General features: G+C 39.1%; 1 protein-coding gene across 3 annotated transcripts in view; it reads left to right on the forward strand.

Moving 5' to 3' along the window:
* Positions 1-409: 409 nt before the first annotated feature.
* Positions 410-20,426, forward strand: part of lnx1 (ligand of numb-protein X 1) — a 34,420-nt gene continuing 14,403 nt past the window's right edge. The window contains exons 1-3 of one of the 3 annotated variants that reach the window (XM_077717644.1): positions 410-603; positions 5,812-6,166; positions 7,447-7,881. In XM_077717644.1, the coding sequence (XP_077573770.1) occupies positions 5,889-6,166; positions 7,447-7,881 (713 nt within the window). In that variant the 5' untranslated portion in view covers positions 410-603; positions 5,812-5,888. Of the gene's footprint in view, positions 604-5,811; positions 6,167-7,446; positions 7,882-12,104; positions 12,267-20,426 lie in introns of those variants that run through there. The other 2 variants (XM_077717643.1, XM_077717646.1) reach the window with 2 other exon arrangements.

Here is a 20,426-nt window from a genome sequence, read left to right on the forward strand (position 1 = left end):
AGATCACATTTTTGCATCTTGTAATTGGTTGATCTAACATTAATGTTGCCCATAGTTGGCTAAGATATGCTCCAGCACCCCCTGCGATGCTTCTACGTAAAATTGATTTACAGCATTTTGGGTTCGATCCCCAATTGGTGGCTTGTGATTGCGAATTAAAAAAAAATACCCTCAAAGAGTAAACAACCTGATCATTTTTTGGACTTATAACATTTCGACTTTTCAAAAAAAATCATGTTTGACTTTCCCAACATTCCTCAAACACACCATTGTTCAATTTGTCTTTTGTCTTCTTTCTTTCCCCCCGCTGGGCAATCAGGTCAGTCCAGTTCTCTTCTGGCCAACAGTATGGCAAGCCCCGCCCCTTCAGCGTTTCTCTTCCTGCTTCGTACTCACCTTTCCAAGTCTCAGGTGAGCCGCCGCCTACGAAGTTTCTGCCGTTTTTGACAATCCGGCACCCCCTCCTTACCCCCCTCAGCTGCACTGGCGGGATAAAGTTTCTCAGCCGCCACGGCCGGACTGGAACAAAGTCCTCCCTTTCTCCTGTGGTTTAGTGTTACAACTTTTACCTGTCCAGGTGAACCGCATTGCTCATGAAGTCATGTAAGTCGACATTTTTGTTATTTTTTTGCCTGTTCTTGACCATGACAGTGTTCCCATTTCAAAATGGAGTTGTAGTAAATGATTCTAAACGGTCTGAATTGTAATGGCGTCTTGAGATAGTAAGATATTTGTCATATTTTTAGGCCTTTTGTTGAGCCCCAAAAAAAGCAATGTTTCTGCTCAGAAGTCATCTGTTTGAAATGGGAAGGTCGGCAGTATTGGTTCAAAGGAGTTTGTCGGGAGGAGAGGTCTAATCCGTTTGGGCTGGGAGGGTTGGCAGCGATCGTTTGTGGCTATTTGTCGAGATTTACAATCTGTTGGAAGTGGGACAGTGAATGAAGACTTGTTCTTGAAGTACCAATCCTTACTTTTTGAATGGATTGGACGCCCGTTGCTGTCACTTGCAGCTAATACGTTAGCATGATTGCTTCTATTATTTTTACATATAAAAATTATAGATATATATAATTTTTATGTATATTATGTATATGTATGTATATGTATGTATATGTATGTATATGCATGTATATGTATGTATTTGTATGTATGTATATGTATGTATATGTATGTATATGTATGTATATGTATGTATGTATGTATATGTATGTATATGTATGTATATGTATGTATATGTATGTATATGTATGTATATGTATGTATATGTATGTATATGTATGTATATGTATGTATGTATATGTATGTATGTATATGTATGTATATGTATGTATGTATATGTATGTATATGTACGTATATGTATATATATATGTATGTATATGTATATATATGTATGTATATGTACGTATATGTATATGTATGTATATGTATATCTATGTATGTGTGTGTGTATATATATATATATATATATATATATATATATATATATATATATATATATATATATATATATATATATATATATATATATATATATATATATATATATATATATATATATATATATATATATATACATATAAATAGATATACATATACGTACATATACATACATATACTTTTTTTTAGTGAAAAAGTGTGTGCTCATTCTAAGTAGTCTGAATTATTTTGTTCTAGTAGACGACCAATCCATTTGAACTGGGAGGTTTGCCAGCGAGTTTGTTATTAGGAGGTGTCCAATCTATTGGAAATGTGACTTAGATAGCGAATGAACATATATACTTAAAGTACCGAACCTCCCCCTTAAAATGAAGTGGACGCCTGTCACTACCACTTGCAGCTAATTTTTGCCAGTTTTGACCAAAAAAAGAACATGTTTTTGTTCAAAAATAAGATGTGCTCATTTTAAATATCTGAATAATCAATAATCTGAATTATGCTATTCACATCCAATCTATTTGAACTGGGAGGGCTGGCACCGATTGTTTTTATTAGCAATTGACTTCCATTCCATTTGAACAGGGATTGTTCATTCGCTGCCTGCCTGCCCACTTCAAATTGATTGGACGTCAATCGCCATGGAGTTCATTTACGAGATTTTTAGGTCTGTTTGTAATTCATCGGTTAAAAAAAAAAAAAGGAGAAAATCAAGTATGCTTTCCTGGAATTTTCCGCCATCCAAAAACATGCCCGAACAAAAGCGACTTGATTACATTTTGGCTCGCTTCACGTTCATTTGTCGCCGCGAGTAAACGTTCACTTACTCATGCATCAAATAAACTGCCAGGTACTTGAAAAATGTACTTTTAGCAAAAATCCAATCTAGGGCAGCCATCTTGTTATCTTGTTGTCGTTTTGAAGACTTTCTGGAATGATCTTATTAGTTTCTCTGTACCTTTTTATGCGCTAAAAAGTACATTTTCTTCTATTTTAGGAAACAGATTACGGCTCACGGGTTTTAAATAGATAGGTGCTTTCTGATGAGTGTTTTGTGAAGAAGCGTAAAAAAGGCATTTCTTAATTGACATATGATTAACACATTAATGCCAATGATATGATTATGATTTATTAGTATGCTCGCCACATAATGTCCTCCTGAGTATCAGTAGTTAGAATTTGTCCTCTGTAGAGGACATTTGTGAACCTAAATATCATCCAATCGCATAACTTCTTTTGTGCTCTATAGAGGACATTCTGAGCTTTTTCAATATCATATTTCATATCATATTTCTTTGGCAGCATTCCAATTATACTTCACATGGTTTGCGGAATTTCAAAATCAATGTGATTGGACTTTATTCGTCAGGAAGATATTTTTTGTTACAATCGTAACTTTAATTTACTGTGTTTTTAGTTCAAAAATTATTTTGTAAAATCTAAAAATATATTTAAAAAAAAGCTAAAATAAACATTTTTTTAAATCTATAAAAAAAGAATATTCAGGGATTTTAATCCAGTTGTTTTATATATTTATTTATATTAAAAAAATCTAAATTTTATATCTAAAATGGTCCAATGGTTCATTTAATTTTGTGAAATTTGTTATAAAAAAATTCAATTATTTCTTTATAAATAAAAAAATTATAAATAAATTAAAATAAATACAATAAAATCAAATAAATTCTAAGAATAAACCCAAAAATTAGTTGCTCCCAACCATATATCCAATTCTATTAATCCATTTATAAAAATAAAAAAATCTAAATATTATATCTAAAATGGCCCTTTTTGGGAACCTTTTTGACAAAGAGAGCCATAAACAATTCATATTTTCAAACATTATTCCTTGAAAGCCATACTCCGAATTTAAAAATTAAAATACATGAAAATGTGAACATTTATTATTCATTCCACCACTTTAAAAGTAAAAAAAAAAGTCTAAATTCTTTTGAAAACATTATTTCACTGTTGCTAATCAATAATAGAAGACTCTAATGAAGAAAAAATATGATTTTAAAAAGGCGTAGAGCCATATACACCCATCCAAAGAGCCACATATGGCTCCCGAGCCATAGATTCCCTACCCCATTGCTCTAAAACAAAGTACCGCCAGTTTTCCTGGTTTTGTTATTACAAATAACAAAGCAAAGAGTGATTACTTTGCACTCTATAAGTGTTTGTGTACCACATTGTGAGTTATTGATTAAACGTCAGAATTGAACCAACGCCTTATCGGACCGTGCCGTTTTCTCTTCGCACGCTCTGCAAAGGCATGCGTGTTCACCATGTGCGTGTCTGGACTTGCGTTGGTGTGCTTGAGGAAAGACTTTTATTGCTTTATTTTCATTCCACATGCAGCTTGTAAGCCATTAAGCTGCCATTTTTAATTTTTTTTAAGAGGGAGTTGAGAGCCGCAGAAATCTGATTGGATGGAGTAATTTTATGTTTGTATTGTGTTTTTTTATTAACCTGCACACTTTAGGTAAAGTTGGTGTCAAAGGTGCGGGCGGAGGGCCAGATTTGGGCCGCTATGTCGTTTTGTGCGGCCCGCAAAAGTATTTTTTTTGTGTGTTTTATGAGCAAATTTGAATGAAGATTATAGATGTGTAGAGAAAGTTTTAATCTATTTTTTTAAAGTTTGAGATTATTGTTTTATGTGAAGGTAATAAAAATATACATAAAAAGCTAATTTTTTGCTTGAAATGCTAAACCAATTGATTAAATTCCTTTTATTTCTTTTGTTCGGATTATATTTTAGTTGTTAAATGAAACATAAATATAAATGAAATAAAAATATCGTTGTCAAATATTCCATTTTTTAATTTTTAGACATAATAAACCAAAAATTTGCATTCTTAACACTCTTGTATTGAAACATATCATTAAATTAAGATTTAACTACAGCAAAATACATCATTTATTTTATTTGTTATTATTTTATATTAAAGTGCAATTTTAAAAAAAAATAATCACATTCAAAAAAAGAGTTTTCACAGCATTTTAAATGGAAATAAACTAAAAAATATATAGTTTTTAAAAATTATCTGCTTCATCCCATTGGCTTCTATTTGCTATTGATAATTCAATGTCAATTCCTGCACTCTGATTGGCTATGAGCGAGTTAACATTGTTATTTCCCTTCGGTGACAGCCATTTTAAAAGATTGCATCCCATATTAGCGGGCTTGGAGCTTTTTAGGTTCAAATTGGATGGCCTCCCGTTTGCGCATTTGGCAGAAAATTGAATTCAAACACGGAAAATCCCACTTAGCGTTTCATGTATCATCAAATCAGGCTGTCATTTGACAGCTTACAGCGGGCGGGATCTTATTTCCTTCCTTTGGTTAACGGTGTCATGCTGCGGCCAAGTCCGAACCACGGGGTCCCGAAACGCTGTGGCATCCCGTGAAGACGCCCGTTGCCAAGGTGACGTTTGTCTGACGGAGCCCATCTGTTCGCGGCCCGCTTTCCGTATGACGTAAAGCAAGGGTGTCAGAATCGGGTTGGTTCGCGGGCCGCGTTAACGTCAACTTGGTTTCATGTGGGACGGATCATTTTAGATATAATATTTAGATTTTTTTTTTTATAAATGGATTAAATGAACTGGATTAAAAGCCATGAAGATTCATCTTTTTATAGATCTTAAACAATGTTTATTTTAGCCTTTTTTGATAAATTGTTTGATTTTACAAAATGATATTTGAACTAAAAACACAGAAAAAAATGATTAAAAAAATGACAATTATTGATTTTTTATTATGATTGTATTAAAATAACTGGATTAGAAGCCCTGAATATTCATTTTTTTATAGATCTAAAACAATGTTTATTTTAGTTTTTTTTAAACATATTTTTAGATTTTACAAAATTATTTTTGAACTAAAAACACAGAAAAAAATGATTACAAAAATGACAATTTTTGATTTTTTTTTTATGATTGGATTAAAAGAACTGGATTAAAATCCCTGAATATTCATTTTTTATAGATCCAATACAATGTTTATTTTAGCTTTTTTTAAATATATTTTTAGATTTTACAAAATTATTTTTGAACTAAAAACACAGAAAAAAATGATTAAAAATGACAATTACCATTTCAAAAGGGGGGAAATAAGGAAATTTATTCAAAATTATTAATCTTCATTTTAATTTGATCCTAAAACAGTAAATCGGCACTCATAATTTACTTTCTCGGGCCTCACAAAATGATGCGGCGGGCCAGATTTGGCCCCCGGGCCGCCACTTTGACACCTGTGGGTTAAAGTGAGTCGAAGTGCAACCACTGAGGGATCTTGAAAGATTTAGCTTGCGACTTTAATGTATACAAATTGTGTTTATTACCTTACTAATCTTCCAAACCTGGTCTTTCCTTAGCAAAGTTCCCGAACTTCAATGTCTTGGGGCTGTGTCCGCCTACTTGGATCTAATCAGAAGCACATCCTCAACTCACAATGGCGGAGGCCTCGGCGCCACCTCTGGAGGAAGAGGCCATGTGCCACATCTGCCTAAAACCCCCGGATCAAACTCTAAACACACCCTGCGGGCACACCTTCTGTCAGGAGTGTCTATCAAGCTGCCTACTGGAGAGTGACCTTTGCCCGGTGTGCCATGAAGCACTCCTGCTGAGGAACAGGGACAAACCAAGCCTCCTGGTGCAAAAATTGCTGGACAGGCTGACTGTCACGTGCCCACGTACAATCGTCGATGCGCTAGCGGACTCTGACGACAGGTAGGAAAGTGGTGCCCGGTGTTAAAATGACCTCTTTTGGAGTTTATTTTTTCCTGTGTACGTATATACATTTGTATTTCTTTGAGTGACTTTTCCTTGTGATATCCCATTACAATTACTTCTACTACTACTACTACTACTAGTTCTACTACTACTATTACTACTACTACGACTACGACTACTACTAGTTCTACTACTACTATTACTACTACTACGACTACTACTACGACTACTACTACTTCTACTACTACTACTACTTCTACTACTACTAGTTCTACTATTACTAGTTCTACTACTACTATTACTACTACTCCTTCTACTACTACTATTACTACTACCACTACTACTACTTCTACTACTACTACTACTACTTTTACCACTATTAATTCTACTACTGCTACCACCACTACTACTACTTCTACTACTACTACTTTTACCACTATTAATTCTACTACTGCTACCACCACTACTACTACTTCTACTACTACTACTACTTCTACCACTACTACTACTACTTCTACCACCACTACTACTACTACTTCTACTACTACTGCTTCTACCACTACTATTTCTAATACTACTTCTATCACCACTACTATTACTACTACTACTTCTACCACCACTACTACTACTTCTACTACTACTGTTGCTACCACTACTATTTCTGCTACTACTTCTATCACCACTACTATTACTACTACTACTTCTACTACTACTACTACTTCTACTACTACTACTACTTCTACTACTACTACTACTTCTACTACTACTACTACTTCTACTACTACTACTACTTCTACTACTACTACTACTTCTACTACCACTTCTTCTACTACTACTTCTACTACCACTTCTTCTACTACTACTTCTACCACCACTTCTTCTACAACTACTTCTACTACCACTTCTTCTACTACTACTACTACCTCTACTATCACTTTTTCTACTACTTCTACTACTACAACTACTACTTCTACTACTACAACTACTACTTCTACTACCACTTCTTCTACTACTATTACTACTAATACTTCTACTCCTCCTCCTACTACTATGGCCACTACTACTACTACTACTACTACTACTGTGTCTTATAATCCGGTGAGCCTTATCATTGCCTTATTATGAAAAATTTTTTAAGATAGGCCAATTAATTAATGTGTGTGGTTTTGTATGAATTATATTTTGAGTATATGTTACACGAATGACTCCATTCCTCCACTGACCACTCACAAAAACCTAACATCCCCATTCTTAACAACTGATCCCTCCGTTTTCAGCGGGCCTTCCGAACCCAGCGTGGCGATGGACGACGCCCCGCCTCCGCCAACCACCTCGCCGGACCCGGGGCGTCAGTCCCCGCCACCGGACTTGTGCACCTCGTGTGGCCACAGCCACCAGCTGGAAGAAAACCATGAGTATCTTTACAAAGACGAAGTAGACAACGACCTGGTATGCCACATCTGCCTGCAACCACTGATATGGCCACTGGACACGCCTTGCGGACACACCTACTGTCGGGAGTGTCTCACCAGCTTCCTTCTTGAGAGTGACTTCTGCCCAGTGTGCCGGGCACCCCTCATGCTACAGACCTGCAGGAAACCTAGCCTGCTGGTGCACAAACTGCTGGACAAGCTGAGTGTGATTTGCCCTTTTAAGGATCACTGCTCTCAAGTCCTGGCCCGGGGGGACATGGAGGATCACATCAAGAGCAGGTAAGGAGACTGATGCTTTACTTCCCGCAGCGGGGGTGTCCAAACTATTCCACAGAGGGCCACAGTGGGGGTCAATAGCAATTACCGTATTTTCACAACTATAAGGCACACTTAAAAGTCTTAAATTTTCTCCAAAATAGACCGCGTGCCTTATAATCCACATCGCCTTATATATGGAAAAAAAACAGAAAACCGAAAACGAAAAACTACCAGTCGGATATTAAAAAACACAAACGCCTGAACTGAAACAATACTGTTAACTATGCAGATGCCATCTTAGTTTACAAAATCTTCCATCGTATAGCTCCTCCCCCACTGCAAGATTTTATACAAAAAAATCCAAAACATCAACAATGGCTGGCTCTAGAGGTGACTGTGTAGTGAGTGCTTCATACCTGGAAGTCAATAGCAATTACCGTATTTTCACGACTATAAGGCGCACTTAAAAGTCTTACATTTTCTCCAAAATAGACAGTGCGCCTTATAATACAGTGCGCCTTATAATACAGTGCGCCTTATAATACAGTGCGCCTTATATATGGAAAAAATGTCTTCATTGAGGGTGCGCCTTATAATGCGGTGCACCTTATAGTCGTGAAAATACGGTAATTGCATTTTCCTATACTCTTATTTATTTATATTACTATATTTATCTATTTTGTCTTTGCTGCAGTGAGACGTGAGTTCATTTGTGCTTTAAATCTAGCACCAATAACTCAAATCAGGAAAATACTACTATATATACATAGAGAAAGTTTAAGCTCCCATGTAAGATAGTCGTATTTCCTCCTATCTGTCCTGTATTGCCCTGACCAAGCACTTTCCTATAAATTGCCTAACTTTTGCTTCTGTGCCCAAAAGGGAAAGCTTTCATCCAAACTAACACAGCTCCCATGTTTATCCAACATTTAAGAGCACTGTGTTTTGGTTTCCTCTTTGGTCGGGCTGTGTTTTCATTAACGCTCATTAGCAAGCGGCTGGCCCGGAGGCCTGGGAGATGATTAAGATAGTTTATCGCACACCAGCGGAATACCCAAAGAGTCTCGCCTGCTTGGCTCTTTATTGAAAATGAGATGATTTGGTTGTTTTTGTTAGAGTTTTGCTTTTCTGTTATTTGTATGGATGGATGAGGATAGGACAGGTTTTTTTCCCACATCCATCAGGACTCTAAACTTGCGGTATCACGACATACAATCCCTTCTGTGTAATAACTTCGGGGTGAGGTCATATTGAAAGAGGTTGCGAAGGATTTTTGAACTAAGAACACTGAAAATTTGATTAAAAAATGAGAATTTTTGATTTAAAAGGGGGGAAATCAGGGAATTTAATATAATGGATTTAAAGAACTGGATTAAAATCCCTGAATATTCCGTTTTTTTATAGATCTAAAAACAATGTTTATTTTAGCTTATTTTTTGTATATTTTTAGATTTGACAAATGGATTTTTGAACTCAAAACACAGTAAAAATGGATTAAAAAATGACAATTATTGATTTAAAAGGTGGAAAATCAGGAAATTTAATATTCATATATACTCTTCATTTGAATTTAATCCTAAAACAGAAAGTTGGAACTCACGATTGACTTTCCCGGGCCACACAAAATGATGCAGCGGCCCAGATTTGGCCCCCGGGCCGCCACTTTGACACCTGTGCTCTAGATTGTGATGTGAGTGTGCATGGTTGTCCTTTGTCTCCTTATGCCTGCGATTGGCTAGCCACCGATTCAAGGTGTCCCCCAGCCTCTGGCCTGGACTTATCAGGGATTGGCTCCAGCACCCCCTTACCCCCCCTAATGAGGATAAAGCTTGTCAGAAAATGAGATGAAACTAAGTGTTTTTTGATGTGTGACACTGGTGCTGCGTTTTTTGGGGGTTTTCTGTCCAATACTTTTAGCGCTTGGTTTAAAAATATGTTTTAAGTCGTTCCTCGTTCAGCCCGCACACCCTATGTTTGACACCATGTGTTATACCTCGTGAAGCAATTATTAAAGCATTACTTCATACGACACCCCCCCAGTTGCTCGCAGTGGGAGGGGCTTACGCCACCGTCAAGCCGCAATCTGGCAGCGGGTCAAGTGTTGTCATGGCCCAGACCGCCGCGCCGTTCCATCTGTTCGTGTTAGTGCCTTCACGCTTGTTGATTCCTACTTGAATAGTTCGGATGGAGCATGGGATGAATATAAAATGGATGCTATATCTTCCCCGTTTTTTTGTATGGGTCTATCATGCATTATTGAGCTCACACATACCATAAATGGCTTAAATTTGCATCTTTTTTGGTCAAATTGATAATATAAGCAATATGGCAGGGTGATTATTACAGCAAAGTAAATTAGAGAAGGAATCGTCATGTTCAGGGTAGGAAATTAACAAAGAAAATTGGGACTTGAGCACGTTTTTCGGCGCGTTAATGTCCAAAGCTATTATTAAACCACTCCTACAAGGGCTGCACTCCAACCACGTTACCCCCGCGGACGTTAAAAAATGCAACGTACCCCTCATCAACCACACATTCAACCTATAAGCAAAGCACGTCTATGCATATTGGTTTATTTACACCCTGCTGAAAGCAGAATGAGCTAAAGCATGTGTGATATCTAACGGCTCATAAAATATGTTATGCTACATCTGTGTTAGGTTAAGCAATTACAAAAACCGACGGCTGTTATTGTATCGATTCCGATTGGCGTCCAAAAATTTGAACAAAAATTCCTGCACTAAACTTTCATTCTTCATTTTCCCAATCACTTATCCTTACATGGTTCGCGGGGGGTGCTTGACAACCTATCCCAGCTAACTACAGGCACAAGGCAGGGTACTCACTGAATCAGTGACTAGCCAATCACAAGGCATAATTCCAATGACCAACCAGTAATGCATCCCTAGGTACAATTTAGAGTGTACAAGTCAGGGGGTGCCGGAGCCTAACCCAGCTAACTATAGGCACCAGGCGAGGTACACCCTAAATCGGTGACCAGCCAATCACAGGGCATAATTTCAATGAACAACCAATAATGCATCCCTAGGGACTATTTAAAAGTGTACATGTCAGGGGGTGCTGGAGCTAACTACAGGCACCAGGCAGGGAACGCCCTGAATCAGTGACCAACCAATCGCAGGGCACAAGAGGTACCCGTACAAAACCCACACAAGCCCCGGAAAAACAAACAAACAAACTCCACACAGGAAAATCCGCCCCTTGGAATCGAACCCAGAACTCTGAGCCCCATCCCCCCCTAACCACTCAGTCCCTCAAAAACGAATCAACCATCCCTCATCCAACAACCTCATGTCTTTTTGACTGTAGTATTTTAATCTACAATTCTAACACCTGCACCCCCCCCCCCCCCCCCCCATCTTTGCCATCTTTGTGTTTCACCCCCTGTCGTCGTCTCTTTCTCACATCCACTCTGTCCAATAGGCAGGTTCATTCCCGCCATCAATCCAATCTGCTACACAGTGAGCGGCCCATCGATGAAGAGGCTATGGGGGGGGGGGGGGGGGGGGGGTTATTCCATCCTACACCTCCTCCTCTGTCTCTCTCTCTCTCTCCTCCGGAGTCCAATGCGGAGATTGCACACGTGTGCGGGTCTGCCTGCGCGCGTGCGTACGCGTGTGAGAAAAGAACCAATAGTGTCCTTTGTACCAGGTAGCCCCTCCTCCCCCCACTCACTCCTCATCCTCCTCCTTCTTCTTCTTCTTCTTCTTCTCCCCTCTCACTATATTTTTGGTCCGTTCCATCTCATCAGCATCCCCTCCTCCCCTCCTCCCTCTTCCTCATTGGTTTCTACTGCAGTATAAGTCACAGCCTGCTCTCTTGTCTGGAACACACACAGACAAACACGCGCACGCATACGAGTGCAAATCCTCTTACAACTGGCCGCTGCCCAGAGCAGATTAAAACCTGGGGGCGGCTGCACATCCCCGATTGTCGTCCAAATGTGCCACCTTCTTCTTCCTTTTTCTTCTTCTTCTTCTTCTGGTTGTACTTTGTCCTCTTCTAACACAGTAGGACCATTTTCTTCTTCTTCTACTTCATCATCTGGCATCCTCTGGCCCGCCTGAGGCTGAGGAGCGAACCTCCGGTCCGATTCTGCGGAGGGAAAAGGAATAGGATTTCCATACTGGCCAGATCAGTAGGGGCCGGTGGAGCTTCTAGAAACGGGGGGTCCGGTGTTAAAGTAGTGGAGGTGGAAGAGGAAGACGTGGAGGGGGGGCTGGAGGGTGGCAGCGAGGGGGGGCGGGGTGTAGTAAAAGACCAAGAGGGAGCCAGCTAGGGAAGGAGGCGACCATGAAGGCTCTGTTGCTGTTGGTTCTGCCTTGGCTCAGTCCGGCCAACTACACGGACAATTTGGGCAACCTGCATATTCTCTATTCGGAGCTGTGAGTACTAAACCCCTGTTTATTAACATCCCAAACCATATACTACCCGCCATCCCTTCCCATTCCACGCCAGTGTGACCGCCCGGAACGTCCTATCGTCCGTCCGTGAGATACGGCCAATCGGAACGAGGCGCCCCAGAGTAGACGCGCTTTTAAGCCTGCGGGTAGAGCGGAGCGCTTTTGGCGTTTGTTTGTTTGGATGCTGCAGAATTTGGTGGTGGGAAATAGATAGCTTTCATGATATGATGCTTTTTGTTCCAAGGAAATGCAGATTTGTTTTGGAGTCGTTTTTAATACATGGTGTTCGCTATATTCTATATTAAGTGTGGAGAATACAGTGGATGAGTGGTTTGTTTACCTTTATAGGTAAAGAACTATTTTTAATCCTCCCTAAAAACAAAGATATCATAAAGAATTGGCACCTACATCACATCTTGGGGCTTAATATTTAGAATATGAGGATAAAATGGTTCAGAAAAGGAGATGAGAAGAGAATACCGTATTTTCCGGACTATTAGTCGCACTTTTTTGTCAGAGTTTGGCATACGAGTGAAGGCAAATGTAGGGTTATATACTAGTGAAAGTATAATTTTGAGTATATAACAACTTGCTCTTTACTTTATCCAACATTCTCCCCAAAAAATGCACAACATTGGATGCCGCTTTAGCGTTAACTTGATTTCACTTGGGCCGGACCATTTTAAATATATTTAGTTTTTTTTTTTTAATGAATGGATTAAAAGAACTGGATTAAAATCCCTGAATATTATTTTTTTCATATATCTAAAACAATGTTTATTAGAGTTTTTTAAATATATTTTTAGATTTTCCCAAATTATTTTTTAACTAAAAACAGTTAAAAATGATTAAAAAATGACAATTATTGATTTAAAAGGGGGAAAATCAGAAAATGTGATATACATCTATACTCTTCTTTTTAATTTAATCCTAAAACAGAAAATCGGCACTCATGATTAACTTTCCCGGGCCACAAAAAATGATCCGGCGTCCCACATTTGGCCCCCGAGCCACCACTTTGACTTTGACTTTGATTTCCCGTGACAGCCACGATCGGTCGATTATGATGTGAGCAACCAATGCGGACGCCGTGTTTTTCCGGCTGATTTGAGAGAGTGACCGCACTCCATTTTTCTTCGTTGACTAAGCTGACATGTTTGCTCCAGTTTGTTTGTTTTTGCTTGGCTTTTGCCTTTAAAACAAGTCCTCGTTGATGTTAACGTCGTGTAGATTGATTGTGGGTGAATATGAGATCCGCAGTGGGACCCGAGGAACTAGAGCACTGGTGTCAAAGTGGCGGCTTGGGGGCCAAATGTGGCCCGCCGCATCATTTTTTTGCGGCCCGGGAAAGTCAATCATGAGTGTTGATTTTCTGTTTTAGAATTGATTTTATTGTGATGACATTTTTAGTTTTGGTCCATATATAAGGCGCACTGGATTATAAGGCGCCTTGTCTATTTTTGAGAAAATGTAAGATTTTTATGTGCGCCTTATAGTCTTGAAAATACATTACGTTAAAATATCATGTGCCATAAGAATCATGGGCAGGTACACTCAAAAAATGTCATAACAATCACAATCAAAATCAATAAATTCAAATTTTATGTGGCATAACAATCATGTAACTAACTTACCAAAATAGGTGTGACATAAAAATGCCACACTCGTGTAGTAATATGAATTCCAACTCTAGACAGGTTTGAAATGTGTATTATTAATAGCGTCATGGCGTCCTTTTCCAAGCCCACCCCCAAACTCTAAATGTCTTTTCTCCTCAAAGGCACAAGTTCTTAAACGCTACCATTAACTTGGCAACTCGGGCCTTGCCTTCATCTCGCATCTGCAGGGCTTTTGATCAAGCTTCAGCATGGACGCACCCCAACACGATTAGTAACCCCAAAGGCACGCGCTAGCTCGAACCCGACTGTAACGAGTCAGTACTTCTACAGCAAAAGTTCCGGGTTATAAAGGTCAAGGCATCTCATGACTCCATCTCTTAACTAATTGGACTTTTTTGTCTTAGACTGTCTTATTGCATCTAAATGAGATAAAGAGTTACGAAATCCAACATCTAAAAAAACATGTTCGAACTTACCGTATTTTCACGACTATAAGGCGCACTTAAAAGTCTTAAATTTTCTCCAAAATAGACAGCGCGCCTTATAATCCAGTGCGCCTTATATATGAAAAAAACAGAAAACCTAAAACGAAAAACCACCACTGTCGGATATTAAAAAAACACAAACGCCTGAACTGAAACAATACTGTTAAATATGCAGATCAGCCATCTTAGTTTACAAAATCTTCCATCATATAGCTCCTCCCCCACTGCAAGATTTTATACCAAAAAAAATCCAAAACGTCAACAATGGCTGGCTCTAGAGGTGACTGTGTAGTGAGTGCTTCATACCTGGAAGTCAATAGCAATTACCGTATTTTCACCACTATAAGGCACACTTAAGTCTTAAATTTTCTCCAAAATAGTCAATGCGCCTTATAATACAGTGCGCCTTATATATGGAAAAAAACAGAAAACCCAAAACGAAAAACCATTACTGTCGGATATTAAAAAAACACAAACGCCTGAACTGAAACAATACTGTTAAATATGCAAATGCCATCTAAGTTTACAAAATCTTCCATCATATAGCTCCTCCCCCACTTCAAGATTCTATACAAAAAAATCCAAAACATCAACAATGGCTGGCTCTAGAGGTGACTGTAAAGTAGTGAGTGCTTCATACCTGGAAGTCAATAGCAATTACCGTATTTTCACCACTATAAGGCGCACTTAAAAGTCTTAAATTTTCTCCAAAATAGACAGTGCGCCTTATAATACAGTGCGCCTTATATATGGAAAAATTGTCATTCATTGGGGGTGCGCCTTATAATGCGGTGCGCCTTATAGTCGTGAAAATACGGTAATATCCGGTAGACGCTCACTCGATGACGTACGACTGACGTAAACGCTGTCAAATCGTGTATTCTCACACTCATTTATTCATGGCGCCGAGTTAGCCCGTTTCTTTCGTAAAGACACGCGGCGACAACGTATCAAAACTGTAATGCCTTCCCCTGATTCATTTAAGTGCTTTTCTTCACCCGGAGGGCTCAGGAAAAGCTAAATCCGTCAACCTCCGCCTGTAAATGTCGTCTCTTTGCGCTAGGCCGGAGTATTTTTATTTTTTTTTCGGTAGTGGGGTGTAAGTGACAGCGGTCCTTGCTAATCCCTCACGCGAGTCCCGTGAAGCGCTGGGACTACGGGGTCAGGGTTAGCCGGGACTGACCGCCCAGTCAGCACGTGGGAGGGCGGTAAAAAAAAATGGAAAAAAACCCAGGATGTAGCACAGGAGGGGGTCGGTAAGAGGTAGAGATGAAGGCCAAAGCATTTTCTACCATTGGTCTTTCTATGTTGAGAGGATTATGACAGTTCAGGGTAATTTGACATAGTTGTAGAGACAGGTGGATGGATTGGTTAAAAAAGGTTTTGACATGGTGTAGGATGGGTGCTAATGTTAATTACGCATGTTTTTTACCAAACTACTATGTATGTATGTACATAGGTGTCAAAGTGGCGGCCCGCGGGCCAAATGTGGTTCGCCGTATCATTTTGTGTGGCCCGGGAAAGTAGATCATGAGTGCCGACTCTCTGTTTTAGGATCAAATTAAAATGATAGATATAGACGTATATTAAATTTTCTGATTTTCCCCTTTTAAATCAATAATTGAAAAAAAATTAATATTTTTTTGTGTTTTTAGGTCAAAAATCATCTTCCAAAATCTAAAAATATATAAAAATCTTTTCTGGTTTTCTACTTTAAGAAGGAATAACAAGAAAATTTGGTTTCCTTTTGAAATCGATTAAGAGATTTTTCCTTAAAAAGCTCAAATAAACATTGTTTTAGATCTATAAAAAACTGAATATTCAAGCCTTTTAATGCAGTTCTTTTAATCCATTTATAAAAAAAAAAAATCTAAATATTATCTCTAAAATGGTCCGGCCCACATGAAATCAAGTTTACGTTAAAGCGACCCCCGAACCACCCGAGTCTGACACCCTTGGCCTAAAGCATTTTCACAAAAAAACCTGGGTAGAAAACTGGGTTTGATTCCCATCCACTCCCAAAACCAGGCAACAACTGTGCAGTCCTTTAAAGAAAATTAGAAAATCCTGCATTTTTTCTATGTGGTTGACAGTAAGCCGACACTTCTGCCATCTCCCAGTGCAATGACGAGGCCAGCTCCGTTCATGATGGGATGTATTGATTGGGCGGAAAAGCCATGAGTCAGTTAAGCAAGCACGCCAAAACCTGCTGAGAACACAAACAAACACTCTTTGACAACAACTGTTTGCACTCATTGTTTTTAAATGATATTTTAAGTCTGTTAGTATACATACAGATGGATTAGTTGATGTACTAAAATCGGCATACATACAAACATACATACAAAACACATTGTTGTATATTCTACATATACTGTACGGTCTTTTACAATAGTAGTTTTGACCTATACGCATTGGTAGTTGAACATCCTGACTACTGAGCTTAATTCATAAAAATTTGGACAACATTAGCGGGTTGTGAGCTAAAGATAAACTCAATTAGCTCAGTAGTCAGCATGTTCGACAACCACAGTGGATTACAAACAAAGGACGTTTATCGAAATCGCCACTGTCATGGTTAAATTGTAAGTCTTTTTACAATAGTTTTTGGTTAACTGGACTGTAAACATATTCACGTTTATTTTTATTTTATTTTTTTATTAACAGAACAAATCTGGCAACCACTGTCGCCCTAATAAATACCTCATATTTGGGGTGTCAGACTCGGGTTGGTTCGCAGAACATTTTAGATATAATATTTAGATTTTTTTCGTAGAAATTGATTAAAATAACTGGATTAAAAGCCCTGAATATTCAGCTTTTTATAGATCTAAAACAATGTTTATTTTAGCTTTTTCTAACTATATTTTTAGATTTAACAAAATGAGTTTTGAACTAAAAACACCCAAAAAATGATTAAAAAAATGACAATTATTGATTTAAAACGAGAAAAATCAGGAAATTTAATATCCATCTATACTCTTCATTTGAATTTGATCCTAAAACAGAAAGTCTTCACTCATGATTAACTTTCCCGGACCACACAAAATGATGCGTCGGCCCAAATTTAGCCCCGGTGCCGCCACTTTGACACACATAGTGTAGTGGTAGGCGTGTCTTAGTTCTATTCTTGGAGCCTATAATGAATGAAGAGTACTGTACCTGAAGGTCACCTGTCTAGATGGAACCTCATGTGAAAATACCAGCTGCTCATCGTGCAGCAGATGGGACAACCATGCACAACGTTTGGGATCCAATCAAGGCGCCGTCCTCTGATTAACACCTCTCTAATACGCCATTAACGGGATTACCCCGCCGTTATCTCACTCCCGGCGGCCGTCCCAACTCGACTCGATGCATCTGGCGTTGTGTCCAGTGCGTGATGGCGAAGCGACCGTCCCGACTAATCCAACTAAGACTGTTTTTTTACCACCTGCAGTCTTGTTTTGCACTTTTTTTTTCGATGAGGTTGGCAGTCTTTCGCCGTTTTTTTCAGCGAGCAAACGCCACGGGCGTCCTCCAGGCTGGCAGGGACACTGCAGCTGTTTTTTTTCCAACCCCTTTATTTTTATTTTTTTTAACTTTCCATTCTACATGTCAGGTGTCACTGATGCCAGAAAATTGGCCGTCAAAGTCTCAAATTGGCAGCGAAGGGCGCAGATTTTTTCCAATCAATAAATGTGAGAGCGGAAGTAGCGGGATGCTTTTAGAGGATTTATGTGTCGATTTGTGATTGGCTGGTGGCTGGTGTTTTTTTTTTTTTTTTTTTAGATGTTGAGTCATCTGGAAATAGAGGGAGGTATTGATGGGAAAATCCAACGTGAGGGGGATTTCAAAATGATTCATTGAAATGGTTAATCAAAATGGTTAATCAAAATGGTTAATCGAAACGGTTAAACAAAACAACGAATTGAACCGATTACTCAAAACAGTGAATAAAAAACGATTAATAGAAACAATTAACAGAAACGATGAATCAAAACAATTCACTGAACCGATTCATCGAAACGAATAATCGAAACGAATCATCGAAACGAATCATCGAAACGAATCATCGAAACAATGAATCGAAACAATGAATCGAAACAATGAATCAAAACGATGAATCGAAACGATTAATCAAAACGATTAATCAAAATAAATGAGTCGAAATGATTAATCAGAGCAATGAATCGAAACAGTTGATCAGAACGATTGATCAAAACAATTGATCAAAACGATTAATGAAAACGATTATTTGAAACGATTGATCAAAACACCGAATCGAAACGACAGATCGAAACGGTGGATCAAAATGATTGATCAGAACGATTCATTGGAACGATTGATTAGCACGATTGATCAAAACGGTGGATCAAAACGATTGATCGGAACGATTGATTGAAATGATTGATCGGAATGATTGATCGGAACGACTGATCAAAACGATTAATCGAAACAGTTGTTCGAAACAATTTGATCCTCAATTAGTTGTCGATATGGCAGGCCGATCAACAAGAAACAATCATGTTTCCTATTTTATGACACCAAATCCAATTCCTCACCCTAAAAACTGACACACTTTCCATTTTAAACCCCCCCGAGCGCTTTCCAAGCACGCCCCCAGCTGCGGCCATCAGCGGGTAATTTGCCACGCCGTGTCGTTTGTCAACCGGAGAGCAAGAAGAGTATGTGGGTTAGGACGGATAATCCGTTGGCGCCCCAAAGCCGATTGGAAAGTCTCATAGGCTTTGATGACTTGTGAGCCCGCTGTTTATTTCCCATCTCAAGAACGCCACTATGGACTTGTCTTGCATCCGGCCACGCCCCAGAGCATTGTGGGTCATTCCCCGACTATAAGGCGCACTTAAGTCTTACATTTTTCTCCAAAATAGACAGGGCGCCTTATAATCCAGTGCGCCTTATATATGAAAAAAACAGAAAACCAAAAACAAAAAAACACCATTGTCGGATATTAAAAAAACACAAACGCCTGAACTGAAACAATACTGTTAAATATGCAGATCAGCCATCTTAGTTTACAAAATCTTCCATCATATAGCTCCTCCCCCACTGCAAGATTTTATACAAAAAAAATCCAAAAAATCAACAATGGCTGGCTCTAGAGGTGACTGTGTAGTGAGTGAGTGCTTCATACCTGGAATTCAATAGCAATTACCGTATTTACACGACTATAAGGCGCACTTAAAAGTCTTACGTTTTCTCCAAAATAGACAGTGCGCCTTATAGTACAGTGCGCCTTATTTATGGGAAAATCTCATTCATTGAGGGTGCGCCTTATAATGCAGTGCGCCTTATAGACGTGAAAATACGGTATGTCTAGAAAAAGCCAACTCCACCCCTAGTCCTTCGCCATCGATGGTTAAAACGGGAAAAAAACTGCTATACGCACCCCTTCAGCTCTGAAGTGGATTGACATATTGCTCTATTCAACCACTTTAGCGGGTTAACTTCCATGTTGGCGCACCGACATGCTTGATGGCATTCAATTTACTAACTGAACGAGCAGGAATAACTCTCTCAGGCAGGCAGGCTGTTACGTAAGAGTGCGGCGGCGGCGGCGTTGGCGGCTCGATGGGATCGATGGCGACTCGCAGAAGGGGGGGGGGGGCTTTGTGTTACACTCCCCTCCAACCTGATGTGATCTCTGGTTGAAAGTAAAAGATGGGAGCGATATATAGAAGCAAAGGAGTCGTTTTTTTCCTGCCTTGTGAAATATGGATGCTGTCAAGGCAGCCGCTTCTCACTCGGCCTTCGCTTTGTCTTATTTTTTTTTACCGTCTCGTTGAGTTTGGCGGAGTGGGCCTATTTTTTTTTTATTCTCCTCCCAGCTTGGGTTTGATCCAGCTCATTACGGCCCAGTTAATGTCCAGGCTGATGGCTCCGCAGGGACGAGTCGGGGGGAGGCGAAGCTGAGCTATTTTCTGACTCAGATGAAGCGGAGATGGAGTAAAAAAACGGTTCCACTGGGAAGCTGGAAAGGAGTTTTTGACATGCTGTTTACATGTAGGGTTTGATTACTATGGAGGGGTTTTGTT

Source organism: Stigmatopora nigra, chromosome 5, assembly GCF_051989575.1.
Source record: "Stigmatopora nigra isolate UIUO_SnigA chromosome 5, RoL_Snig_1.1, whole genome shotgun sequence".
In the NCBI taxonomy this organism is placed as follows: domain Eukaryota; kingdom Metazoa; phylum Chordata; class Actinopteri; order Syngnathiformes; family Syngnathidae; genus Stigmatopora; species Stigmatopora nigra.